The sequence below is a fragment of the Chelmon rostratus genome, chromosome 15, assembly GCF_017976325.1.
Source record: "Chelmon rostratus isolate fCheRos1 chromosome 15, fCheRos1.pri, whole genome shotgun sequence".
Taxonomy (NCBI): Eukaryota; Metazoa; Chordata; class Actinopteri; order Chaetodontiformes; family Chaetodontidae; genus Chelmon; species Chelmon rostratus.
In genome coordinates this window covers 18,008,098-18,034,989 of record NC_055672.1, presented here as the reverse complement: position 1 = coordinate 18,034,989, position 26,892 = coordinate 18,008,098, and the positions used below count along the sequence as shown (strand labels likewise).

The 26,892-nt window shown below is 40.4% G+C and overlaps 4 protein-coding genes across 4 annotated transcripts; 1 reads left to right on the top strand and 3 right to left on the bottom strand.

Annotated features, from left to right (window-relative positions):
• Positions 1-968: 968 nt before the first annotated feature.
• On the bottom strand, positions 969-14,707 carry maco1b (macoilin 1b). Its single transcript, XM_041954253.1, has 11 exons — positions 14,459-14,707; positions 12,972-13,113; positions 11,388-11,514; positions 10,498-10,621; positions 9,484-9,662; positions 7,777-8,338; positions 5,670-5,828; positions 5,076-5,258; positions 4,837-4,957; positions 3,724-3,898; positions 969-3,266 (listed from the first exon to the last, which is right to left on the bottom strand). Exons 1-11 carry the CDS (start codon positions 14,536-14,538, stop codon positions 3,064-3,066), a joined length of 2,055 nt encoding a protein of 684 aa, XP_041810187.1. The 5' UTR covers positions 14,539-14,707; the 3' UTR covers positions 969-3,063.
• Positions 14,708-16,837: 2,130 nt separating this feature from the next.
• Positions 16,838-19,797, top strand: rhd (Rh blood group, D antigen). Its single transcript, XM_041953380.1, has 10 exons — positions 16,838-17,013; positions 17,284-17,470; positions 17,717-17,867; positions 17,964-18,111; positions 18,263-18,435; positions 18,577-18,714; positions 18,796-18,923; positions 19,012-19,091; positions 19,319-19,392; positions 19,593-19,797. Exons 1-10 carry the CDS (start codon positions 16,863-16,865, stop codon positions 19,617-19,619), a joined length of 1,257 nt encoding a protein of 418 aa, XP_041809314.1. The 5' UTR covers positions 16,838-16,862; the 3' UTR covers positions 19,620-19,797.
• On the bottom strand, positions 19,112-23,206 carry tmem50a (transmembrane protein 50A). Its single transcript, XM_041953381.1, has 7 exons — positions 23,101-23,206; positions 22,450-22,555; positions 22,179-22,291; positions 21,427-21,494; positions 21,072-21,164; positions 20,671-20,731; positions 19,112-20,560 (listed from the first exon to the last, which is right to left on the bottom strand). Exons 2-7 carry the CDS (start codon positions 22,549-22,551, stop codon positions 20,515-20,517), a joined length of 483 nt encoding a protein of 160 aa, XP_041809315.1. The 5' UTR covers positions 22,552-22,555; positions 23,101-23,206; the 3' UTR covers positions 19,112-20,514.
• Positions 23,207-24,320: 1,114 nt separating this feature from the next.
• mgst3b (microsomal glutathione S-transferase 3b) lies at positions 24,321-26,664 on the bottom strand. Its single transcript, XM_041953383.1, has 4 exons — positions 26,451-26,664; positions 26,178-26,300; positions 25,838-25,910; positions 24,321-24,579 (listed from the first exon to the last, which is right to left on the bottom strand). Exons 1-4 carry the CDS (start codon positions 26,574-26,576, stop codon positions 24,479-24,481), a joined length of 423 nt encoding a protein of 140 aa, XP_041809317.1. The 5' UTR covers positions 26,577-26,664; the 3' UTR covers positions 24,321-24,478.
• Positions 26,665-26,892: the final 228 nt, after the last annotated feature.

Sequence of the window (26,892 nt, the reverse complement as noted above, 5' to 3'; positions counted from 1 at the left end):
AATTCGAAATGTCGACAGCAAGGGGAGTGTAGGAAGGTGTGCTTAAATACTGACTTTTAACATCAAAGAATGGTGCTCCCCTCTGGCATTATTTAAATGATACACAATCCCAAACATCACTACCAACCCGATGCTGCTGGATAGCTTTGTGGGAGAACCAGTGGTCACCTGGTTGTGACTAGTTGTAATTAGTGGTTAGCATGAACAAATTATTCATAAATTCCTTAAATTCTTTTTGTCAGAGCTAAATGGGATTTTCTGGTCTTGAATAGAGGGAATTAGTGGTTCTTGATAGAGTTAATAAGCAGAGTCTGTGTGGACAGATTCCGTCTTTAAACCTTCATTATAAAAATGGACACTGCCTCCTACTGGCAATAAAATGATGATGCATCTAACCTCTAATAACAGATTAAATGTTTCAGGGGTTTTTTTGTCTGTTTTTTTTTCTTTTTACTTCAGCTGTACTAAAGTCTTTCATTAGATCCATGTCACTCAATAAAAAATGAAAAGGACACCAAAACAAACAAAAAAAAAACACTGATGGGCTGCCAGTGTTTGGGATGCTGGGATGGTTTTTCAGTACTCCAGACTTTTAGTATTGCAGCTCCGTGAAAGTTTAGGGACATACAAGAGACATATCAATAAAGAAAGGTCAAAATAGAAGCAACAGATACTGAGATATCCTGGCTGCAAGTCTCTGGTATGGGTCAAGCTCCAAACACTGGATCCTACATTTCCCACATTGAAACTCCTCAGTCTTTTATTACGACTTCAGTTAGTAAAGCAGGTTTTTTGAGACTAACCCTGATGGTTAACCCTGTTTGGAAAGCGAATGAACTGGACTTACTGTGTCCAGTTCATTCGCTGTGCAAACAAAGCAAACTCACAGTCAAAGCTGTAAGATTGTTTTGAAATATCTAGACATATGGTCAGAGTAACAGCAACAAGCAGAGAAAACTCAATTTGCAAGAAAAAAATGTTTATTCCTTGTAAACCTCACAGAGCGAGAGCACAGCCAAGGTCAGACCTGGGGAGAAACAGAGCAGTGACTGTGGGCATAGAAAACAAAAAACAAACAAAACACTTCTCTATAATTTCAACAATCAGTTGACCAAACAACTGACTAAACTGTAATTTGCACAACATTTTTTTTTCCAGGAGCCAATGACAGCAATCTGAGCGAAAAAAGAAAGCTTCTCCATTTACAGTAGGTGAAAACCACACGCAAACAATGACCATTTCAGATGATGGTGAAACCACATCAGACTCGAGCGATTTTCTCCCTGCAAGAAAATAACACTAATACCAGAAACAGGAGTGAGGAAAACTGCTTTAAACAGCCGCTTGCCCAACAGTTGCAAATACTGTAACATTCACAAAAAGAAACTTGACTTTTCTAGTCCCTTACTTTTAACTACACGGCCTACTACAAACAGGTGACCACTTTCTCTACCTGCTTAACAGAAACTTCAGTTAAGAGATATTCAACTGGATATTTGAAAACATGCCAGCCAATGCATTTGCAGTACATTCTTACACATTACTATAGAAACAAGCATTTCAGTCTTGGCACTCAAACTGAGGTGGAGGATTCATTAAATAAACTCATTTAACTGCTATATTTAAGTTGGCATTTCTGAAGCTTTGTTTACATTGCACCGTCTGTCTTTACAGTTTTCCCTTTCACACAGCATGTGTTTTACTACAGTGCAACTTTAAATTGGAAACCAAAAAGAAATGAGGGAGCAGCTGCTAAACAGAGGGATTTGGTGTTTAACAGCAGTACAGATGAGCTTCTGTGAGTGGACATGTGATGTGACCTGTGTGCAGTAGACTGTGGAGGATAACAACATGTCAACATTCTGACAAATTGGAGTAATGTGAAAAGTCTTGGATTTGGTGCCGTCTAGTGTATCTGTTGGATGCGACTAACAAAGCTGCCCTTGAGTGGACACAATGGTTGAGCTTCCCTACCAGTTGGTAAATCAGTAGGGAGTCCAAAAACCAAATCAGTCTCCAGAGGAAGCTTTGTCCCATGCCACTAGACAAACTCAAACTCTTATCCTTTCCATCTTAGCCAGATGCTTCTCCACTAATTCAGAGGGGTTGGGCCAAATCTCATTATCAAACTCACTCTACGTCCTCAACTCAAGGCACTGTGATCATGACAACTGATGAAAGACTATGCAGAGTATTGAGAAGCTGGCACACTTGCACACACACAGACTTCTTCTCTGACTGCACTCTTTCTTCAATTCAAAAACTCATTAGGAGCTGCTTGGGTTCATTTAATTTGAAGGTCTATGTTTCTACTTATAACACAAGATAATTTCCAACTTGTTGTAATCAATACTTCCAGCCTGTTGAAATCAACACTTGAATCATAAAGAGAGAACAAATAGAACCACAATATACACTTTAAAAACCATTTACCACCAAAATCCAAAGCAGCTGAGAGCAGGGTTGATTTGGTGTCTTAAAAAATAAATTAAACATAACAGGGGCAAGAGTCTGTGGCAACTTTGCACTACATTCCTCTGGTTGTACAGATGTTGCCATACTATCTTGGGAGAGAACAATCTGTCAAAGAAACTGGGATACAAGTAAGGCTGTATGATAAAGGAGAACTCCAATTTCTAATTTTTAGGAGGGAAAAAATCAACCTAAAATAATAAAGCAGCTATTCCCCAGGACCAGTGAGCAGGTAGCTGGTTGCAGATGGTTGCAGTGGTGGTGGGAAAGGGAGAGCAACGCCCTTGAAATGAAGACACATACCCGATTCTGTGAGGTTTCACTAGACAAGAAAGAAAAAAAAACTGGGACTTTCTAGTTGAGATGTGATGTCCGTTTTAAGTTTTTTTTGTCTTTTGTTTTACCTACAACAAATACAGTCACACAATACAACATTCTTCTGACCTGGCGAGGAGAAAAATAAAAACCCAAGAAAAACATCGTTCTCAGCCGCAGACTTGCCGAGCAGATTGGAAGGTGGTGGGCCTGCAGGAAGAAAAAAAAAAAAAAAAGAGGGGAGGATGGAGGGGGGCGAGGGGCGGGATGAAGCGTTCACTTTTTGAGTGGCTGGTAAACAGAGGCGTTGGGGTCAAGGCCGGAGGGATTGGTGTCCATGAACTTGGAGGAGTAGTGGGGGGCCACAGGGGTCATGCTGCTGGTGTCGGCTGTGTAGGAGATGCTGGGCATGACGGCCATTACTTCAGCTATCTTCTGCTTCAGATCTTTTATCTCCTGGTCCTTCTGCAAGATCTGACCTGAAAAAAAGACAAACAAACACAAGGTCATTTTGAGAATATGATTCAGGGTTGGCTATCATTATTCCAATATAGCAAATAAATCAATAATATTATGTTACATTTTGTGTAGCAATTTCTGTACCTTTGCCTTTAGGTAGCACCCTATGTTCACAAACTTAATTCCCTAGTTTGAGTTGCCACTTGCTCACTCTCCTTGCTCAACAAACCGCTCCTTGCTTGCTCTTGCCACAGAGCCTTTGTTTGCAATGGTAAAGGGTTAACGTCTTTAGGAACTGATGAGCAGAACTGAAATTCACTCATCTTTTTTAAACGGGTACCTGATTCCTGCCATTTTTGATTCAGTTCTAATTTGGAATCAAATTTCTGTCCCCAACTCTATTCAAAACCAAAAATATGTGTACTTTGTGCTCACACAAAGTGTTGAATAAACGTTGTTCATGGAAATCAGGCTAACCTTGTGCAATCTCCAGCTGTCTCTTTGCATCTCCCAGTGCGGAGAAGAGGTCCAGTTTGATCCTGGTCTCTGCACTCAGGCTGTTCTCCAGGTGCTGGGTCTTGTCCTGCATGGCTGACAGCGCTGACATCAGCACCTCTGTGTCTTTTTCATTCTCCTTATATTTATGAAGCTCCTGTGAGATGGAGGAGGAGAGATTCAGTTAGGGTAAAGTGTGGTGGTTACTGTCTGCAACTGGATGGTCTGTGTTTGGCTGATATTTGCTTTAACATTTTTAGCTTGCTCAATGGAAGTGGCAAGGCACAGAAGCAATTTTGATTATTTTTTCAATTTTTGGTAAGTAATATAAATAGAAATTAATTCAGTGCTGCATGAATAAATGGAGAAACAAATTTGGACATACAACGTAAATTAAATGTGTGCTTGAGGTGAATATGAATCACTGTATGAGTCAAATAACAAAGTTTAAAACCCCAACTGTTTGCAGTAGTGCTGTGATAAGAGTATTCTTACTAAGCATCTAGAAATCCTTTATCATGATGCTGACTGGGTCTTCTTAGAAAGTCTATATGATATGATATACAGTTTAACAACCTGTCGCTGTAGCTTGTGTGAATTCTATTGTACTGCTTAATGTATGAGCTTCTCAATATACTTGTTCAATTATTTCAGCATTCATATGTCTAAAACAGGTTGACAAAAGACAAAAAGGTAAAACAAAATTATTTAGTTTTTTTTGCTGTGGTCACTTGACTTGTACACCCTAGCATTAGTTAGTTCTGGGGCACTATTACTGGTCCACCCTATAGGAAAAGCCATTTGCATGCACTGACAAATGCAGAATTGTCAATGTTCACAAGACTGCAATAGGTTCACATTTTAAGAATGCAGATGTTTATGAATACCTTAGCAGAATCAAAAAGCTTCTGAATAAATTTCAAGTTTAAAATCACACACAAAAGTCCTCTTCTATGCCTGGCAAAAAGTATTACACACATGGCTGAATGAACAATGAGACGTATGCATTAAAGTATAATAACATTGGAAAAACAGGCATACTTCTTATCTGTACTTGATGGTGACAATTCTTATTAATACTTAAATCAATAATACCTGAACTTTCAATTCAAGCTCTCTGATCTGGTCCTCCTTTAGCTTGATGTCCATTGTTAGTTTCTTACACTCTGTTTCTAATTCAGTGATCCGCCGCCGCAGCGTGTCTGTGCACTCCCCTCTGAACAAATGGAGAGGAAAAAAGTGGTGAATTTATAGCAATGCTAATGCTAAATCATGACTTGCAAGGATAACGTGGTGATTAAAAACTAAATTTCAAATGTCAGATGTGCAACTACCTGGATGCTGCTGCCAGTGCTACTGCTCTGGCTGCTGTGGCCTCCTCTAACTTCTTTCGTTTCTTTTCGTCTGCTAGTTGTTTCTCTGCGGTGGCTCGAGCCTCCTGCTCTGCTTTGAGCCTCTTCTCCAGTTGGCCCACTGCCTGTTTGTCCTTTTGCTTTGCCTGCACAGCATTATGGAGCCTACAAGTGCACAGACATATCATAGAACAGAACATTAACAAACAGGAGATACAGGATGGCAGGATGAGTATTTCATACCTGCAGTGCATATATCGTCACTCTTACAATCACATGTATGGGATGTATTTGAGCAGCCCATCCAATTTGTTTGGTATTTGTGATTTCATCTCATTATCTGTATGAAAGTAGACTGAACTCTGCACCAATCTGAGGGTCGTCAATCAAATGAGTTTGTGAATGCAAAGCTGTTTTGATGTGATGATTTTTCTGCTGAGAACTACTCTTTTCCCACAGTGTTTAGTTATACTGATGCATGACAATGAACACCCCGATGTCCCAATGAGTAATGATCCACCAAAAGGATCACTTGTGTGACCTTGCTTTCATCTGGAATGTAGTAGCCCCACTCACTTGTTCTGCAGCAGCTCGTTCTCCTGCCGCAGCTGGCCCAGCTCAGTGCGTATGGAGCGCTCAGCGCTGCCCAGCGAGCCAATCTGGCTACGCAGGTCCTGTTCAACCTGTCTGCTGGCCTGCAGATCTGCCTTCAGCTTCTTAACATCCTGCTCCAATCTGTCCCGAGTGGGAGAGTGAACAGAGGAGAGACACATTCGCATGCTGGTTATATGACATTCAACATAATTTTATAAAAATGCATAAAAAGTGCATCCAATTAATGTCATACCTCACTATCAATACGTGTACGTAGTTATGGATACATGAGTCCAGATATTATTAATACAATCCTGACTCCAAACATTGTGTAAAACAAAACAGAATGTGATAACTTGCTAATCCTTTCTGAAAACAGCACAAATACAATATGCTTACTGTTTTCCCAAATCAACTTCATTGATTTATGTAAATATCTGCTTATTCTGAATTTGATGCAGCAAAACATTTTAAACAAGTTGGGACAGGAGCAACAAAAGACAGAGAAAGTTGTGGAATGCTTCCAAAACGCCTGTTTGGAACATTCCACAGGTTAACAGGCTGATTGGTAACAGGTGATAGTATCATGAGAGGCTCAGTCAAAAAGATTTTTTTTAGATAAGGACTCACTCATTGGTAGTTGAACTATGGATTTTGTATTGAAAAAAGTATGTGATTCATAACTCATCTATTCTACAGAAACAGATAGACAGAATCACAAAGCTTGCCTATTAGATGCACTTGGGTATATTTTCACTGGCAAACTATTGTATTAAATCTCAGAAGAGGAGATTTCAGTTGAGATAAGGACTCCTTCATTGGTAGTTGAACTGTGGATTTTGTACTGAGCACTGACTACCTCCTTGGTAGAGGTCTGAGAGCATTTTTTGGTTCAGTATCTAGCTATCATCATGGATTTTCTGTGTTCACACTGATACAGACTCCCAAAAACAAAAATAATAAATAAAAATAACATTCATTTAGTGAGAAAGTTAAATTAGTAAACAATATGCTAACTAGGCCTAAATATTTTTCTTTTTATGTCCGAAATCCTCAGAAAAATTCTAGCCCTTGGACAAATGTAGTTGAGGATCACTCAATTGTAATTGACCTTGAATATTCAGTGTAGCTGGAGATCATTCACAGCGATGCTGTCCCCATATGAATATAGTTTTAATGTGGCTGATTTCCCTATCCTTGATGTTGTTGTTGCTGAGTTAAAAGATTACCAGAGAATTTGCGATCAGCTCCTAAATCACAGAAACAGAATGTGTCTCCTTTTCTTTAGTCCACAATTTCTACAACTAGTGTAAATGTATACATAAATGTGTACAAACTGTCAGAGCCTTGTCTACCTCTGTTTTGTGCTGGTCGAATCACAAGAGATGTGACGTTAATTTAAAACAATAAAATAAAATATTATTTTGTTATCACCAATTGTTCCAGACCTCTGACCTTGAATAAAAATCAGATGCAGATGTTTGAGTGATAAGTCTGAGAACCCCTGGTATGAAGGATATTACTGCATGGGCTGAGGAACACTTTAGAACAAAATGCAAATGACTGAATTCTGTTTTTATTTCGACTTTGTACAGTGTCTCAATTTTTTTGGAAATTGGGTTGTATGATAATTTGTTGCAGTCAAAGCACATTTATATTCAATCTTTACAAACTATCAATAAACACTATTTTAAGTCTTACTTGAGTCACATATATGGGTCACCAAGAAAACAATCCTTTTACTTCATGCTTCTGAGTAATGTAAAAATATGATGTTCTTCAGTCTTACAGGAACCAAATGTAGGTGAAGGAAGCTTCACAATCATTTCTATATCCTACTCAGAGGACAGAATATTATCAGTTCTGGTTTAATTTCAGCATAATTTCTGAGAGAGACTAAGATTTATGATGAAAACAAGCTGAGATCTTGAGATCACCGGTCATATGTGGCGGTGATTCAGCCCTACTTGACTGATTTAGACTACCTGACTAAACTCTCTCTCTCAGTATCGTTTATTCGTAAGTATAGTATGGTACAGTGTGGTATAGACTTAATCAGTATATCTGTGTCTGAGCATGTGTTTCTTACCTAACAAGTGCTTCTGGTTTGCTCAGCTGGTTGTTAGGGATACAGTTGTCTGTGGGATCCCTGTGGGAGCCACCTGATGTCCCCTTCCCCACTGCCAACTTGTGCTTCTTCTCATTCTTCCCCGTGGAAGAGGAGGATGATGGTGCAGAGGAGGGCACACTGCCGTTGGTAGCGCTATGGCCTCGGGGCGAGGAGTTGAGCGTTGCGGCATTGCTGCTAGCATTTTTGTAGTTTTTGGAGGAGGATGAAGATGAGGACGAGCAGGAGGAATTGTTGTCCTCTTTAAGCAACAGGTTCTCTGTACTGCCCAGCTCTGTGGTCAGTCTCTTGTTGTTCATATGGTTCTCCATATACTCCATCTCCTGGAGTTTAGAGTCCACTGATGATGGCAGGATACTGTTGCTGTTGTGCTGCTTTTTAGCTTCCCCGCCGCCCCTTCCCTCTTTCCCTTTTTCTCGATATTCTAACTCCGGCAGTGGTGCCGATGTCTTTTTATTGGCTGGTGCGCCATTCTGTGACACTGGAGGTGTGTCCACTTCAGATATTCCTTTAGCTGCTGCCGCTGTATGAATAAAGAGGAGGGTGAAACATATGAAATACAGTATATATAACACATGCCAAGAGAATCTCCGTAAGTTCACCAACCACGTTTGAGTGTAATTCTCCATATCTAAAATCTAAAACATGATTTCATGTAATCAGTATGAAATGGCCGGACTTTGCCTACGACTGCACAACATAAGCACACAGCTGTGTTGCATTGCAAGTGATCATTTCCTTTTTTTCTTTTTCGTTAGCTGCAATTTAGATTTTTTTAAACCAATTTCTTGCTTTGCAAGAAAAGTAGAGCTTCTTTTAAATCTCTGCCTAATAACAGCCAATGACCAAAGCCTCTTATGATCATTATGTGCTTGGTGTGTTTGTTTAAACTATGAGGCAGGCCCCAACCCCAGACTTTGAATAGAGAGGAAAATGCTGCACACGCTGCAAACACAAGATGGAGTAATGCTGGCTTGTTTGACAAAACACATTCATGACAAACCAACAACAACTTGACAAAAGTCAGGTTGTGATGAAAAAGACAGTTCTTTTCCAAGGCAACAATGTTTATTGTCACCATCCATTAAATCACATGAACAGGACTAAAATATCTTGGCAACTGTCTCTCAACACAAAGCCCAACAAGTTCTACACAAAGGTATGGATGATAATAATTTTTATAAAAAATACATTATTCAAACACATACTCATCTGTATTATCATCAGACCTTGATGTACCATAACCATTGTACAAAAGAACAACAGAAGAGCACTACTTAAAAAGTTTTCATTACTGGAGTTCTGCCACACAGGACTTCACAGTACCAAACACTCCTGTATCACCAACAGACATTTCTGACTTTTTTCACAAGATTCTGGTCACCAACTACCTCCTCTGGCAATCTTGACTGACTGACGCAAGAATGACAGTCAGATCTTTCAACTACCCAATCCATGGATGTGTCATCAGTGACCCAGTTAGTGAGCTGGCTGACCAAACAGTACACTGACAAGACAACACTATATGTCTACTGAGATGGCTAATTATTCAAATAGTTGATTTTACTGTTCAGTCCAAGTAGTTGGTCAAGAGCCTCAGATTTATTGAACCAAGTACTTCATGTGTGCATACAATATGCATGTACTGCATGGGTGTTTGAATCTTACCTTCTTCTGCTTCTCGCTCTTGCCTCTGAAGCATCTGTTGCTCTGGAGGCAGAGCCTGCTGCAGGAGCTGCATGTAAAACTCGTTCTCTTTCTGTACCTCCTTTTGCTTCCGGAGGCGCATCTTATAGCTTACATAGCTCTTGAAGCCGAAGCCCAGCGTGACCACTGGGTAGCCAATGCTGTTGAGATGAACAAGAAGTACACTCATAAGTATACTCTTTGGTCATAGACCGAGGTATCACTAAGTAAGACAAAAGTACTGATGTGATAAAGGAAACACTGCTGCAAAAATGCAATTCAGTTATTATTTTTTTAGAATTCTAACCCCTTTCAGGAATTTTCATAAATGTACAGACTGTATGTTATATGTCTCTTCATTAGAGGAGTCTTGGGGAGGAGCCTAGAGAAACCTCAGTCTTGTTCTTTTAAAACCAACACGAAATATACAGCTGCCTGAAAGATAGTGTCTAACACAGATTCAGTGGCATGCAAAGCAAATGTCTCTATAATTCATCTTGCTACAGCGGGTGCTAATTTTCATCGCTCCTACTTGCACAATAATAAAAATTTAATTGCACTTATTTTTTTTAAAACTGTTAGGGAAACCAGCCTTATGCCGATTTATCATGAAAAAAACCCATCATTTGACATTATTGACTTTATGTATGTGTTATTTTCACTATCCATTGTCTTTTCAATTGCTGATGAGTCGGGATGTAGTGCAATCATAACTGACTGTCAGAATCCCTGTGTTTACATGACTTGCAACCTGGAACACTGCATTACAACATCCCTTTGATAACAGCATTTGAGCTTCCCACCCTGAGCGTGATGTCAGAGGGAAATGGCCCCCGTGTGAACATGTGTCTATGCTGTCTTTACTTGACATCATTCCTCTGCGCCATGCTGACACATTCATAGTCGGCACTAAACCTAGACATGCCTTTGCTGTCAAAGCACACCTGTAAAGGGCAGCGTTCCACTGCCCTGGGTTAAAAGAGAATATTGGCTCACCAGTGTGCAGCAAAAGGACGACACAGGTCCACATGGAAGTTTTTCAGGTCTTTGAATCTGATGGCTGCCTCTATGTACACAAAGAGTATCCATAGGGACACGGTGGGCAGACAGACACCTCTCTCTGAAAAAAAACAAAGAAGGAAAAAGTTAGAATAAAAGAATAAAAGGGCATCAAAACTTAAACTTCTCTGCACTCTGTATTGACACAACAATATCTGTGAACACACCGAGTGGTCAGGATACAGACACTACCCATTGTCTACTTGGCTGCAATAAACTCAGACACTTTCACCACCAGGCTGTGGAGTGGTAAGAGATATTAATACTCCTCTGACTTCCTATGGATGTAAATGTCACTGGTGAGTAAAGTTGGAGGGCTCAGAAAGCAACTGGGGACCACTCTGTTTCTCCCTCCCCCAACTGGCACTTGGAGTTCAATCTGACACCTGGCGTTTACTCAACACATGGGGGATACCGCTAAATCAGACTGACAACTAATCCGTGGAGTGCAGCTCACTTACACACATCATGCAATATTCTAAGAAGTAAGCCAACAATTTGTAAATAAGATAACAGAATGTGCCTGGGTATTGCACAATGCTTTTTCACACCTGCTTTTCCCCGTGGCCTATAATTAAAAAAAAATATTTATTATAATAGCCCATCGTGTAAATACACAGACAGCCTCTTTCTTGTTTGCTTGCTACATCGTTGCGTTGTTAAACAGAATTAATGTAGAGAGAAAGGTCGTAACCACAACAAAGTTTTTGTTCCTGATTCAAAGTATGAGCCATTTGCGAAACATTAGTCAAGTTAATCACTGGTATTTCTCATATGCAATATTTTTACTAACAAATATAACACACAAATACATTAGATGACTTTACCTGTGTGCCAAACATACTGCACCCACACATAGGTACTGGCAGCGAAGAATAGCCATTGCACTGGGATGAAGAGGAGGCAAATGATGTCCGAGGTAAACGCAACACACACAAAGAATACTGAGAAAGCCTGTTGAGGAGAGGAGAGGATAGGAGGTTATGAATAAACCAGCAACATATTGGTAGAGATGTAGATTGTTTGCCCCCATTAGTATTTCATGGTCAAAACTTAAACCATTTCATAAAAAATAAAAAAGTGTTTCCCGGCTAGCATCCAGCCTTAAGCTGTTGGACACCAGTTCATAGAAGGGTTGGTTGCCAAATCTTAATCCTTTCTAATGGGAGTGATTTGATTCTGGGTGATTAAACTCCACATTTCATTGATGAAAAATCATACCATGAATTGTTATACAAATATTACATTTTGGTTCTCTCTTTCTGCATCTCTGTGAGACACAGACATGCCAACAAATGCACACCTACACAATGCATTTCAATAAGAACAAGCTGCCCGGCTTCGACAATGGGCTCATGGCAAAAAGAAAAAAAAAAAACAATACATTATCATTAGATCCAATAGGAAGGCTAATGACCTGCAAGCCTGCTAAGATCTGTGGTTCGTCCATTGTGACAACAAAGATATCTGATCCTAAGAGGCAGCAAACAAGATAATGTGACAATAACTGTTCATTTTGAGAGTGTAGTAGAACCGTAGCTGAAACGGACCAAAACTCCAGATTTGATGAGGATATTCCTGAATTCGGAATCTGATCATAACTATTGTACACCTGCAGCCAAGCTTCTACTCCCTTTGTTTGGGGTTTGGCTGTCTCAGAATCAATGTTCACGTCTTGTGGGTTATTTAATTATTGTGAAGAGATACCATCTGATTATGTGTACATGAACACAAGAATGACAAATAATGTTCCAGCATTAAGATGTTCATATTGAGGATGAAGCATCTGGACTGATGGTGCAGCAATACAGAACTTGTCTCACTGTGTGCAGGTGTCCATATTTTACAAATTACTTACAGTAATCAGACTTTCTTCCTTTTAATTTGGATTTTAGGTTTCGTCTTTGGATTACTATAGATACAAATACGCACTATGTGTACAGATCTTTCCGTACATCGCACCACACTGCTGTCTAAGCAGTAGTGGATCTTCTTTTTAACGCAACTCTCTTATACAAACTTGTTAGAATCCCAGTTAAGCATATACATAGGTTTCCAACAAGTCATATTTCAACAACAGGAATCTTGTTTTATGGAGGTAGTGCTAACTCCTTGTTCACATGACATTAAAGAAATCAAGTTACTGAAGAAAGGCAATAATAACCTGGTTACTTAATGTCACATGTAAATGCAGTGACTGTGACAGCAGCACTATGGTGCCGAAGACCTTCAAAACTCAACTTCTCTATGGGAAAAACAGAACAGGATTATCCTAAATCCCAGCTTGCTTATTTCATTTCAGCACCTAAAAGTTGAGCTGTACAAAAGGTTGAAAAGACTGCTATGTTTGAGACCTTGCTCTGTCCCCTGCTGTCTGAAAGCACAATAAATATCAGGACATAGCCACTCACCAGCCCCTGGTATCTAAAGGAGTCGTACACACTCCGGATGAAGAGCCAGAATGGCCAGAGGTACTCAAACCTGAACTCCAGTACAAAGTCTGCCAGTAGCACCAGTGCCCACACCACCAGGAACTTCAGGTACAGGAAGGTACTAAAAAATGAGAAGAGAAACTGGATGACACAAGATGTTCTGGAAAACAAATACACCACAACACCATGACAGTTTTAATATTGCCAATCAACTCATCTTTACCCTCACGGGTCAACATTTATGGCAGATCATCAGTGAGTCAACAAATCAAAGTGATTCATCTTTATTGTGAGTGAGTGTGTGTGTGTGTGTGTAGGGGTGAATTAATTGTTAGATGTATGTCTGGAGTCTATGACTGAATAGTGTCGTAAATTAAGTATACAATAATTCAAGACACTTTCAAAGCATTTCTTTAAGAGGTCTATGTCTGCACTTTGGTATATTCTTCCATAATGCTGCTTTGAGCATTAGGGCATGACAACAGTGTCAAACTACAGTACATTCTGTCATGGAGGTTATGCAAAAACACAGAATGCTGTGATTTGTTGCTGGTTCTTTCCTAGTGTCACAATTCATACCAATTTAATAAGATAGATATATTTGATTGCTGTTGACATTATTTGTTGTTTGAGCACTGAGACCCATAAAGTGACACAGTTTTTCGATATGAAAACATGACTGTTTCGTGATGGAGGCACCTGTTCAATAATTCAAGAACTGCCCCAAATCTCTAGGTCTAGATGCCACGTGTGTAACTAGTGGCCTTTAACGTTACGTTTATCAGATACATGGGACGTCAAAGAGAGGTAGGATCTGTCAGGTACGGCTGGGGAGGATAACTACGCAAAATTAAGTTATCCAAACTGAATAGTGCAACAGAAGCTTTTCAAAGTCAGGCAGACTGACTGCAGTCTTGTCGACTCATATGTACAATTAATGTTAACCTACACTATAACTTGATAAATAAGGAATATGTGGAGAAGTTGGCAATGAGCAGGCAAAGCTGCTGTGGTGCTAGCTAGCACAAGTTGACTTAGCTAACAGTGAAGCGGCTTATTTAGACGCGGCTAGCAGATGACAACTGACGTGGGCAAACGGTAGATAGTCAGGGTTGCTTCACTAGTATCCAAAAACTCCCCACAACTTATTGCAAACAGTAACACTGCTGTGAAAGAGACCTTGTGACTTGGTTCAAAGCAGGCTCTTTCGGGGCCTAGCGCTAGAGCTAGCTTAACAGCTAACATTGCTTGCTAATGTACAAGGAAAACACACCGCTAGCATACACTACGCTATCACTAGCAGCTAGCTAGGTTAATAAGCTAGCTAGCGTTGGCAGCTCATTGACATCAATGGTAACATTAGGGAAGTTTCACGTCCTGTAGCTACCAGGCTGCAAGTATTTCCATTCAGTGTCCCCCATAATTGTCGTGAGGAAGACCCTCTCGTCAGTCTCCATGTAAGTTACCTGCCGTATATACCCTCAGTGATTCGGTTCCGTTTTAACGGCCGTCGGAGTTTGCTGCAGTCCGCATTGCGCCGCTTCATCCTCCTCCCCTTGGCTTTGGCCTTCGAGTAACGACTGTAATCTTATCCAGTTTTCTTGTGTATACGGACAAAGATAATAAATGAAGTGCCTGTGGTATATGTCGCTGTTATTATTTTTCCTCAGTGGAAACAAAGAAATAAATAAAGGACTCTATTCGGGAACCTCCTCTTTTTCTGTTAGCGCAGACTCAATAAGTCCAAGCCGCGCAGCCTCTTACGTCCACTTGTCAGACGGTTGGTATAACCAATCAATCTATCCGCCGTGGCCCCTCTCTTTGACGGATACTGAGATGAGCCATTGATGTCCCACCGTGGCCGGTCACTCGCCTCTCCTCCGCCAAAGACAACTGGGTACACAGAGGAGGCGAGGGCCGCTGTGTGTGGAAGGTCTTGCCGTTAAACCAATCAGATTTTTGTGGACAAATTGGGTATCGCTGATTGACCAATGAACCGATCACGTAGGCGGGTTTTTTTTATTCTTACAGCTTTTTTCCCCCTTTGGTTATTATGAGCAGAAAATATGCAGTCTTTGGGACAAAATTCCCTTTGTGTCCAATACAAAACACCCATTCGTATAATAAGGGGGTTATTTATATCAGGGCCTTTGTGTGTGGTTCATGGACATACCTGCCCCGAGGCCTTGTATGCCATCAATGTTTTGTTATCTGGTTTCAGATGTGTGCGTAGTCTAAGCACACGCGTGTTTGACTAAGAAGAGTGGCTTGCAGTTATCCTTGCTTAATAATATGATGAACCTTAGCCGTGACTTGCTGGACATCCAGTCATATGGGGGACATGTTAGACTATGAGAAACACACATGCCATCTCGGCATGTTTTCATTCTTGAAAAAAAAAAAAGATCACCCATATAATGTCAGGCCCTGTCATAGACAAATTTGTATACGTTAAAATGGTTTCTGAAGTAATTTCTTGGATACAAATAGCATTTTATTATTGACCATATATCTGTGATTGTCTTTTTAAGGAACTTTTTGGTCAACTGTAATTACTGGCAGGCACAGATTAACCGCCTGACACTCATATAGTTGTAAAAACAAAAAAACAAAAACAACATATATACACAGATTAATTCATCAATATTTTCCAATGTAGTCATATTTATAGTCTTATATAGTGTGTATATGTGTGTGAAGTCTTAAGTTAATCTTAAGAAAAGTCAACTCTACACCCAAAAGTCATGCTGTATATGATGAGATGAGATATATGTACACCTCACAACAGATTTGTTGGCATGCTAGACTTTTTTGTCAGCAATTTTGACATGAAATTATTGTCCATACTCCTAACTAAAGATTAAGTCAGAGTAATGTGGTATGTTTGCCAGTAAAGCTAAAAAGGAAAGATGGTCTCGCACCAGGCCAGCAAGGATCTTGCAAAATGCATCTAAGTAAGTCATCACATCAGCAAGGTAAGTGTGTGTCCCTTTTTGTGAGGAAAAAAGGGACACACCTTGAATTCACAAAGCCGGTCAGTACCTCCAGTGAGATTTTACGTCTGTGTGGACAAATAGAATAACCTTACAATACATCAAATACAAAGCAGTGTGTCAAATGAGAAACATGAATACAAGTCTACAATGATAGCAATGGCACCAGTAGTTGCTAATACATTAGCGATATGTTCGCTAATATGCTAACTACTGCCAAGTCTGCTCATGTCTCCACCATCATCAGTGATTCCAGATCTAACCCCCAAGCTTTCCTCTTCACCGTGAACACATCCCTGAAGTCCTTCTTTGCAAACAAAATCACATCTCTTAAGACATCACTGTCCCCTGTGCCTGACCCAGTGGTCCCTTTTCCTGTCCCTCTCTTCTCCATCCCTCTTGATTTCTTCATCCTCCACCAACACCACCTGTCCCTGTTCACTCCAGTTGCTCCCTCCCCCGTCTCTTGATCCATCCTGCCTCAACCAAGACTGACCAATCTCCAATCACCCCTTTGTCTCAAAAAGGAACTCCAAACTCTGAATTTACGTGGGTTCAAAATCTAATCTCAATCAAAACTGCAGTAACCTAGACTTTATGGATATTTGTTGTGTGTTTGTAAGTCTGTAAATTAATTTTATGACGTATGTTTTTAGGGTGTCAGTTAGCCTCATCAATCATTTTATATGGGCTAATAACACTGGTATTTTGTATGTGTGTGTGTGTGGCAGTTTTCATGTGTGTGGGGGTAGGGCAGAGTAGTCAGACATTACCAGCAGCTGATAAAAACGAAACTATGAGCTTGGAGTTGCGCCCTATTCAAAGGGCTGGGGCTACACTTGCGTCAGTTGGAAGAGACGTACAGGGAACATTTTCAATGGCTCCTCAATATGCACCAAGTCAGCGCTCCCGACTGCCACCTTTGCTGCTTTTTCTGCAGATAGGGTTGATTGTCATATATGCTTTTTACACAGAGACTGAAAGCCATCTGAAAGTAGATGGGATTACCTTCAGGAACTTTTACCCAGGTACGTAGTGAGTTTTAGGGGGGCAGGGGGCAATGGGAGTTGAAAGGAAGACACTTCATGCTTAAATTGTGAGATACTTCATATATTTTCTTCAAAAAGCGAACATAAAGCTGTGTATGTACTAGAATCCAGGAGTATTGGGAGGGGCCGCAGTTATAGCTGTTGAATGTTGATAAGCAGTACTGCACCGTCTCTTGAAAATTCATCTGAAACCCAGCAAAAGTGACTCAGTTTACATTTTTAAAGCCTACCACTTCTTTTCTTTTCCAGAGTTCCAGGATGTGAATGTGATGGTGATTCTAGGTTTTGGTTTCTTATGCACTTTCCTAGTGCGTTATGGTTTTAGTGGCTCTGGGTTCAATCTCCTTGTGGCAGTCATTGCCACCCAATGGGGTATCATACTCAATGGAATTGAGTCCTGGTATTACAGAGGAAAGATCAGGATAGATCTGAGAAGGTAGGTCATCAGCTGAGGCAGTCATTTTGCCACATTTTAAATTTGATGACACACATTGAAAAAATTATCTCTACTGAATCCATTTGTCGTTATACAGTATCTACAGCCTATACCAAATGAAAATACCCCTTAATTAAACAGAGATGTATTAAACTGCATCAACAAAATGCAGAAATATTATGAACATAATATACAAATTTCACAGCTGTTATTTATAAGTTAATGCCGCTTTATGTTTTATTATAGCTTAGTAGTTGCAGAGATGTGCGCAGCCTCTGCCCTCATATCAGTGGGAGCCATGCTGGGGAAGACCAACCCTGTCCAGCTCGTCCTCATCGCGCTGTTGGAGGTGTCGGGGTTCGTCCTGAATGAATGGCTCCTCCAGACTCTGTTGAGGGTGAGCAGCTTTTGTGTATTTTATCCTTACATCAGTTCTTCAGGCCAAGCATATCCAATTCATATCATTGCTTACAACAGTGTTTTCTGGCTCTAGGTTCGACCTCTGAACAGCATCATGATGCTTCACATCTTTGGGGCCTTCTTTGGACTCATGCTGACTTGGATCCTGCATCGGAACGGAGCCAAGGAGCGATTTGAAAAAGATAAATTTGACAGCAAAACAGCATTATTCTCCATGTTGGGTAAGCCGTACATTTTCCTGGTGTTACTGCTATGGATTCTATAGGATGGTGCAGCAAGTGGGATGTCTATCCCTCAGCTGGAGATTTAGGTTCAAACCCTGTATAAACAAAGCAGAATCTGAATAGAAATCCTGTGTCCTCCGTTCTCCAGGCACGGTGTTTCTCTGGATGTTTTGGCCTAGTTTTAATTCAGTTCTTGTGGCTGATCGTACCCCTGGGAGGAAGCTGGGGGCCGTGTTCAGCACCTACCTGGCCCTGGCTGTCAGTGCTGTAACAGCAGCTGCTGTGTCCGTGCTCTCCAGTCCCAAGGGGAAACTCAACCTGGTATGATCTGACACTTGATATGTTAGCTCAACATTATGCTCTTTCATGAACAGTAAATATTGGACTATGACTCAACACTCATATTACCAGTGAGATATGATTTATAATGAGGCGTACTGTATATCTTCACTCCTCTGTCAGATCCAAATGCAGTCATGCATCCTTGCTGGTGGTGTTGCTGTTGGGGTTTCCATGTCAGTGGCTCTTCAGCCATGGGAAGCAATGACGATTGGATTCATTGCCGCTGTTGTATCAACCCTTGGATTCCGATACCTCAAGGTTTTCATCACCACATGGACATGCACCTCTTGACTAAATAATCTCCCTCACAACACCTCATAAGCTCCTTTTTTCCCACAGATCCACATGCAGCTTGCATTTCTGTGCCATGACACCTGTGCTGTCCTGAGCACACATGGACTCCCTGGTCTGCTGGGATGGCTTGCGCAGCTCTTTCTACAGATCAGAGACTGTGATGATCACACAGTGTAAGAATGTGACTGTCGTGTGATACAAACACATGCACGCACACAGAAAAAGTGTGACACCCTGTGAAATTGGTCCTTTATTTTGTAGGGCAATCCGGTTTGCTGTATTTCACATTTCTGCTATCCTGATCACCATCACTATAAGTCTGTCCATGGGAATCATTACAGGTAAGACTTCTCTCTAGTGAGATTTCCATTATCAACAGCCTGGTATAATTGCACAACACAGAAGACCTTCTGTCAGGCATTTTTTGGATTCTTCTTCAGGGGTCACTTGCAGTCACATCTTTGTACAGTGTGCAACAATATGCAGGTTGACAACCACAGATGTATTATACATAATGTGTGCCATTTGTAAGCTTTCCCTATAGACTTCTATATGTCATTGTTCAAAGGGCTCCTACTCAAGTGGAATTTCTGGAGACCGCCCCAAGACCAGAAATGTTTTGATGATCAGGCGTTCTGGGAGGTAAGCAATCATGTCTTTCTCTTCTTCAAAGCAAATTAAATGTCTTGCTAAGGAGCTTTCCACATTTGCACTGAAAAGATGCTTTGACTTCTCATGATACTTGGGATTTTACAAAGCAATACACTTGGCATCATTTTATTTTGGTGTACCAAGTCATAACAAGCAAAATTCAGAAAACCACATATGTTCGTGCTTTGCAGTTTCCCCATCTTGCAGTGCGCAAGTAAGACTATGGAGAAGTGGACCAAATCTGACCCTGGAAGTATAAGCTACTGTTGCTGTTCATTCAAGTCGATGTATATAATTTCATGCAACTGCTTAGTGTGCTTAATAGATGTTTTATGTAGACTGGGAGAAATTAAAAGAAAAAAATGTTACAATAAGCATGAATAAAAGACTCATTTACTGCTCAGTGTGTTTCTATTTAATGCTGCCATGGTTGTCAGAAACTGACCCCATGGTTTGGATGTTACAGAAGCAAATGGATAAGTGTTGCAGTCAAATACAAATTCTCAATACACATACAACACCCTACAGCTGGGAAACCGTTGTTGACTTCAGGTCAGCTCTGGGAGCAAATTCACTGGAAACAATCAATCTGGATGACTGGAAAGTTTCAGAGCTGACATTGTTATTTCAGGAAAAATACAACCCCATATGGTTACATTCATAAAATGTGTTCAGTATTATGAAATACTGCCCTCAATGATCATTTGTACCATAATAACTTATGTTTATCCACTTAAGAGACAGTTGAAATTAAAGGATGTCACAGAAGTAAGTATACCCAAAAGAAATGTGGACAGTTCAGGGAAGTAATGCTCCCAAAATACACATTTTTATACACAAGTTGTAAACCATTATACCCACATGGCTACAGTCTGAGTGCAAATAGACACATTTAAAGATGTGCCACACTTGAGAAGATTCAACTATGAAAATTTGTGCTTAGTTATGATTTAGCCATTTTACAGCAAACAATATAAATTAAACATGTTAAGTTGAAAGCTGAAAAATTATATATGTATATATATAAAGTGAAGAACCAGTAAAGCATATTGTCTCATACAATGTAGAAAGCAGAGTGTATAAACAGTGGACATAAAGACACACAAGAGTCAATTACTGCCACAGATCCTCTGTACGTCCAAACTTGAAGACCAAACCCCTGATCAGAAGACACAAAGAGAGTATAAGAAAAATATTTTCTACAAAATAGCTGTGCAGAAGTGTAAGCATGGGTTAGAAGTGAGACGCCGCTGAGGCCCATTAACTTACCCAAAGAAAATGAATGCATTTTGGAAGAAAATGGCAATACCAGGATACACAGAAGGCTTTTCTGCAAAAGACAACAGATTTACAGATTAAGAAATGAGGCTGCATTTCTAATTTGACAAAGTACCACATTCAGAAGGAGCTGAGGAGCTGTTCATGATTGGACGGTATGACATCTGGGTCATTTCATACCACATCTGTTTAAGTTACTGCATCAAGATAAGATAAGATCAACTTTATTAATCCCCAGCTGGACAAATTTTGGTTTTACAGACAGCATCAATAAAATTAGCAAATAGATCAAAACAGCTTCACTTAATTTTCAAAACACACGTCTGAGTTGCTAAATACTGTAACATGCCCCTCAATGTCACACCAAACACACACAGACAAACAGGACTTACTAGGCACGACGAATCCTCCAAACAGAATCCACATGGAGGCAATGAGGGAGCCGAAAGCCAGCATGAAGCCAAGGAAGAGCCATACTCGCGCGCCTGCAAGCAGAGATAAGAAAGGGCGGGTCACTGGATGACTCAACATGGGGCTTCTTTATGGGTTTGTGTTTTACTGCATGTATGTTGTAATGCTAATACAAGAAAACAGTTTGAAATGAGGCCACTAGTACTGCAGAACCCAAGTGTACTAAAGTATCCAGTAAAGAACTCGTCATTATAGATGGGAAATGGATAAAATGAAGTGTTTGTGGAGAGATATATTCAGAATATAAAGCAGATCATCATATCTTATCATACACACCTGTCTGTCCCATGCAGCCTTCACTGTAGCTGTCTCCTCTCACTTGGCCATTTGAAACAGCATTAATCCTAGATGTGTAAAATTAGAAAAAAATAAATCAATTACAAGCTGCTTAGTAAATACTTTTACCTGATTGATGTTGACAGACCCCGTGGTAATAATCGTATAGAAAAAGTATGTCTGTCCCTTAGATTGCAAGAATTATAGGCATGACATTATCTAATTAAATATAATAAATAAGTATCTAATGAGTGAGGGAAAATTACCATCACGAGGTCCACTTACTCAGTGTTTCAGAGGATTTCAGCCCCAAGTCAAGCCCCTCCTTGGCAAAGGGAGTTGCTCAGTTGCCATGGAAATGGTTTATGCATTTTCATGTGACCTAAATATGGGATTTCAATCACGTGATAGCAGTGATTGCTGAAGACATAACCTGGGAGGGGTTTAAAGTCATCAACCATGAGAAAGTGGACTACCGGTGACAGATTATGAAGGCCGACCAGAACTGACACCACAGACCATTCTTGAGCAGAGACAGATGTAGAAACCCCGCCCCCAGAGGACCACCAGTTCTCATGTGACTGAAACTCTATACTTGAATACCATGTGATACCAACTACATCATCTCCATGAAAACTGAGCAATACCATATGCTGAAGGAGGCCTGGAGATGGAGCACCAAATAACTGAACCAGGTGATGGAAGAATCTGACATTTCTTGTGACAGAAACAGTCTGCAAAGTCTGTCTTACATGAGAAAGGCCAGTGTAGCAATGACTCCACAAGTGTGATAGGCATGGTGAAACTCCCCCTCGTCAGGATATTTCACTGCTGCGTCTATGATGATCCACCAACCGGTGAAGAACTGCAACAACAAGATCCGGAGTTAGGATGAGGACTTAAAAGACATGTATGAACATGCATGTCACAATGTGCATAGACCAGGAACAGAAATCAGAGGAGCCTACACCTCTCCTCTGTAGCTACAGTCTGTCTGGCCTTAACTGAGAAAGTCTGACATACCAGAACTCCAGCAGCTATAGATGCGATGGTGTTTCTCCTCTCTCCCCAGTCCACATTGCACTCGCAATCTCCGCACCGGATTCCGTCCAGAAAGCCTGACATGACTCTGGGAAAGGGCGTAAGGTCCAGCAATGCGTGAAAATGCTAACAGCATCAAGCACTTTATGGGACGACTGAGTCATGTCGACATAAAAAATGCTAATGATGTATAAAATCCTTATTCAATTCCTCCACAAACTGATATCAGAACTCTGAAAAACAATGTCTATGTATTGTGCGCAGTCGCTGTACTGTCCGGATGATGCTCAACTCCCTACTGGCTTATACACCAGGCAAGCACCAACAATCACCACCTCCCGATTTTTACACTTAAACTCTGTAACACCTATTCGACAACATGTCTGCCGAGGTATTCACTTTGAAGTTGTTAAAACATAAAGTGTATTCATACAGTAGATAAAAACAAACGGCCGTGCCGTCTGATTCTTTTGTTCATCGCTTTGGCACTAGCAAACATTTCCTTGAAGGTTTCTGCTGCTACGAAGTCGCTAAAATAATAGCCGAATTCAAACGACAACGGAAGTGCCGAGTAAAAACACACACACAAACATTGTTACTCGACTGTAATGCCATTTTCAAAGGACTTCTTACCTTTTATTCTTGGTTTTTGATGTGCACCCCCAGATAAACCCGACTTCGTTTTCGAAAGATCTCGGTCACGCACATGCGCAGTCGTTCCACACCCATTTGATGAGGGAACCGCCGAGACGCTGTTGATATTGGTGCCTTCAGGTGTTGTGGACAAAATGGGAATTTGCTCAACATTACAAGCAGGCGAACCTCAGCAAAAGTAGCAACGTTATTCATCGTAAGTAGGGATATTTAGACTTTAATGTAAATTTCGAATTAGACGTGACAAAGATGTTACGTAGCGCAATGAAGTGGGTAGTTCCGCCTCGAAACTATAAGTTGTTAAAACTAATCTAATGAACATACCGCATACACATTTCTCTGTTTAACACAACCGTGTACTATAAAGTTCTGTATATATTCTATGTGATACCTATCGTACAAACACTCATCAAACTATGCAGAGCCGACTACGTAGTTATCGTTTTTACCATGTCCAAAGAAATCAATTCTTAAATTGTCGTATGCACGTGGTATTTACGGTCATTACATTGGATGTACGATCTTAGCACTAAGTCATGAGGGAAAAGTGGATGAGCACAGTGATACTTTCACATTCACTTATCAAAGCTATCACAGGTTGCAACACATACTGGACTCGATCCTGAAAATAATACACCAGTACACTTACATTTACCACTAAACTAACACACATCTCAGCAAGGATTAAAAATTACTACAAATGCTTAAAAATGATCCAGTAATATTTAATCAACAAAAAGATATATAAATATGAGAGAAGGGTTTCCTTTCCGTGTATATAGGCCTATTTGCATTGACTGTATAATCTGTGGTTCGGTGGAGTGGGTGCAGAGGAGCTAAATAAATGTTTCCAGTAACCAGCATGTGGTTATTGGAACAAAGGGAGAAAGGTTTACACTTTGGTTATCTCAGAGGAAACCACTTTCTAGACACGATCAACAGAACATTTTCTTACATCTATTACTGTTTGTTAAGGTGACCAGTCAAGCTTCTTGAAGCATTGCTACTCTGATGGGAGATTTGTACCTAAGACATCATGTGTGAGTCACATGGTGCCTTCATGCCTGCTGCTGACCCTTTCATTATTCACAATCTGTAATGCCTGCAAATGTGAACAGAGCACTATAGAGAACATGTCTGTGGCTGAAGCATCTGCTTTATTGTTAGTGATTGCATGGATTAGACATTCGCCACAAATATTGGAATATAAAGAGCTCAAGTTAGTGGTCCATAAAAATGTGTTTAGCATCATAATTTGGAAATTAGCATTTAGACGATTGTACAGCTACTTTAGAGTTGATACAACTGAAAATGCCATGCAAGCTAGTATAAACGAGTAAACAAGATGACAGTTGTCTTAAAAGACTCCAAGCAGTTGCAAGGCTACAGATATGGACAGAATGATGACACCGAAGTATCCAATGTAGCCATAGGCACCTTTCATCCTCTTGGCTGGATCTGAAACAAGATATAAAACAATTTGAACACTTTCAAAAATGATCAACATATTGTACATGTTTAACCTCTGTCATGATCTTTGCCTCATATGCTATCTTCTGTAAATGATTCAACAAATCTGGGTGAGAAGCAATGAAAGGGTTCGGCCAAACACTGGACTGTTATCTCTGTGACAGCTGGACTGCATCCTTTATACTTAGAATATCACAGTGCAATGAGTATTACTTTATGGAGACTGGAAATCATTTACTTCAAGGTTTATTTCTTACAAGATGGATAGGATCAAATTTGTTGATACTGGAATAATCTAATCATCTACCTGATTTGTAGCATTGCGGTGGTAGATAAGACAGTCAATGAATTAAGACTTTAATTCAGCATCCATTTCAAAGCACAGCAACTTCCAGCACAGACAACAGCACTGAAACTGCTCTGACTAAAATAATCAGTGACCTCAGACCAAATTCTGATGAAAAACAAGGTCTCAATTCTTGTCCTCTTAGATGTGCAGCGTTTGCTGCGACTGATCATTTTCTTGAACAGTTGGTTGGTCTCTGTGTGCCACAATGATTTAAAATATACATCAAAGGGAGAAAGTTGTACGTCATTCTAGGAGATCATGTGTCTGAAAAACACGACATCTGTGGTTCTTGGGGTTGGACAAGGGATTCATATTCAGATCCTTTACTTATGTCTAGTGCCAATACAACAATGTACAATTAGTCCATTCCAAGTAAAGGTCCTGCATGAGAAATCCTACTTAAGTACAAGTGCAGAAGTATTAGCAGCAAAATGTACTTTAAGTATTAAAGTGAAAACACTTGTTTTGTTCCTGTGACTGCTATACTGTAATATATGACATTATTCAATAGTTGATGCAGCAGTGTGAACTATGGCCTATATAGCATAGTTACTGCTATAGCTGGTCAAGGTGGGGCTAGTTTTAACTAATTTGTATACAGTTACTGTAGTTAGTTCAATCCAAGGCTTACTGGCATAGGTGTCGGCCGCCTCCAATAGTGTCACATGGGTCAAGTTAAATCCAAGGTGGCATTTTGGATGGAACGTGTTTTGGGAAATGTTAATAATAATTTTACTTCTTTGGGGACTAAATGGTGATCTAAATAAGATCATGTGAGCAATTCGGAGTGGAGATCACTGCAACAGAACTGAAACAACTGGCTTAATCTTTTAAAAACATTGTGTAATTTCTAAGATTGTTTTATTTTTCATTACATTAACATTATGTCAGTCTTACCTCCTGTGTAGTAGCCCCAGGCATAGGAGAACCTGCTGGTCACCCAAATAGCCCCCAGCACAGATGCCGACAACTGAGATTACGAACAAAGAAACAGAGAATTACAAAAACACTTGGGAAATACAAGGATGACACAGTTTGATGAAAATGTGCTTCATCACTGTGACACTGTCTTTTTGAGCATGGCTGGAGGATCTATGCCAAAGATCATGAAGATCGCCTGCTCCTCCCACACGTGTGGTAACAGTTGTATTCGGGTTTAATTCAATCAACCTCTAAAAGAATGTAGATAACACACACAGATTTATTTGGCACGTGTATGGGTACCAATGTTACATACCGGGTAGACAAGACCTGCAATGGTCTGGAAAACAAGCCACAGAGGGTACACCTCCATGGTGTTCTGATGGGCTCTCTGGATACAGTTGAACACAGGATCCTTGTCACTGTACATGGTGGGATACTGCAAAGTAAAGAGAGGATATTCACTAATATGTGAAAAATAAGCGAGTGACACAAACTGAAAACGCATTCAACGCAGCTATAAGGGTCCAGTATTAACTTCACTCAGACTTGTTTTCGATGTTATTCACCGAAGTCTCATTTCAACTACCTCGATTTTGTACTTCTTCCTGGCACCCCCAACCTTGATCGCTAAATAGGTCACCATAATCCAGCTGTAGAGGTAGGTAAATATGACATATCCAAAGCTGGAGGGCAACATAGTCAGAATGTCCATGTCTGCGCAATACTTTCCCTGCGCTTCAGGTGCCCAGAGAACGACAATAGGCTATTTTATAGTGCAGCGGAGTCGCAGGAGGCAACGACGTAAACAAATCGGTTACACAAAATATCGCGAGATCGCTCACATGGTGAAGTTATATTTAAAGGGAAATAACAGCAAGTTCACACATTATGAGATAACATGTTTACATGCGGTAATGTCACTTTTGGAGTACAAATATCGTGAAAAAGTAACAACGTCCACTCAGAGTGATCGATTCCTTTCGCCTGTACGAACAGACTTGTTAAGACAGTGAGTTGTTCAAAAGGCC

Coding starts and splice junctions, on each gene's coding strand:
- maco1b (XM_041954253.1), bottom strand. CDS start 14,538: ATGAAGCGGCGCAATGCGGACTGCAGCAAACTCCGACGGCCGTTAAAA. Junction 9,663..10,497: donor CGTCCTTTTGCTGCACACTG/GTGAGCCAATAT, acceptor TCATCTCAACAG/CATTGGCTACCCAGTGGTCA. Junction 8,339..9,483: donor AGAGCGAGAAGCAGAAGAAG/GTAAGATTCAAA, acceptor TTATTCATACAG/CGGCAGCAGCTAAAGGAATA.
- rhd (XM_041953380.1), top strand. CDS start 16,863: ATGGCTCCTCAATATGCACCAAGTCAGCGCTCCCGACTGCCACCTTTG. Junction 17,471..17,716: donor ATCAGGATAGATCTGAGAAG/GTAGGTCATCAG, acceptor GTTTTATTATAG/CTTAGTAGTTGCAGAGATGT. Junction 18,924..19,011: donor GACTGTGATGATCACACAGT/GTAAGAATGTGA, acceptor TTTATTTTGTAG/GGCAATCCGGTTTGCTGTAT.
- tmem50a (XM_041953381.1), bottom strand. CDS start 22,551: ATGTCAGGCTTTCTGGACGGAATCCGGTGCGGAGATTGCGAGTGCAAT. Junction 21,165..21,426: donor AGGCTGCATGGGACAGACAG/GTGTGTATGATA, acceptor CTCTGCTTGCAG/GCGCGCGAGTATGGCTCTTC. Junction 20,732..21,071: donor TGGAGGATTCGTCGTGCCTA/GTAAGTCCTGTT, acceptor TGTCTTTTGCAG/AAAAGCCTTCTGTGTATCCT.
- mgst3b (XM_041953383.1), bottom strand. CDS start 26,576: ATGGACATTCTGACTATGTTGCCCTCCAGCTTTGGATATGTCATATTT. Junction 26,301..26,450: donor GGAAGAAGTACAAAATCGAG/GTAGTTGAAATG, acceptor TTTACTTTGCAG/TATCCCACCATGTACAGTGA. Junction 25,911..26,177: donor TTGCAGGTCTTGTCTACCCG/GTATGTAACATT, acceptor TCGTAATCTCAG/TTGTCGGCATCTGTGCTGGG.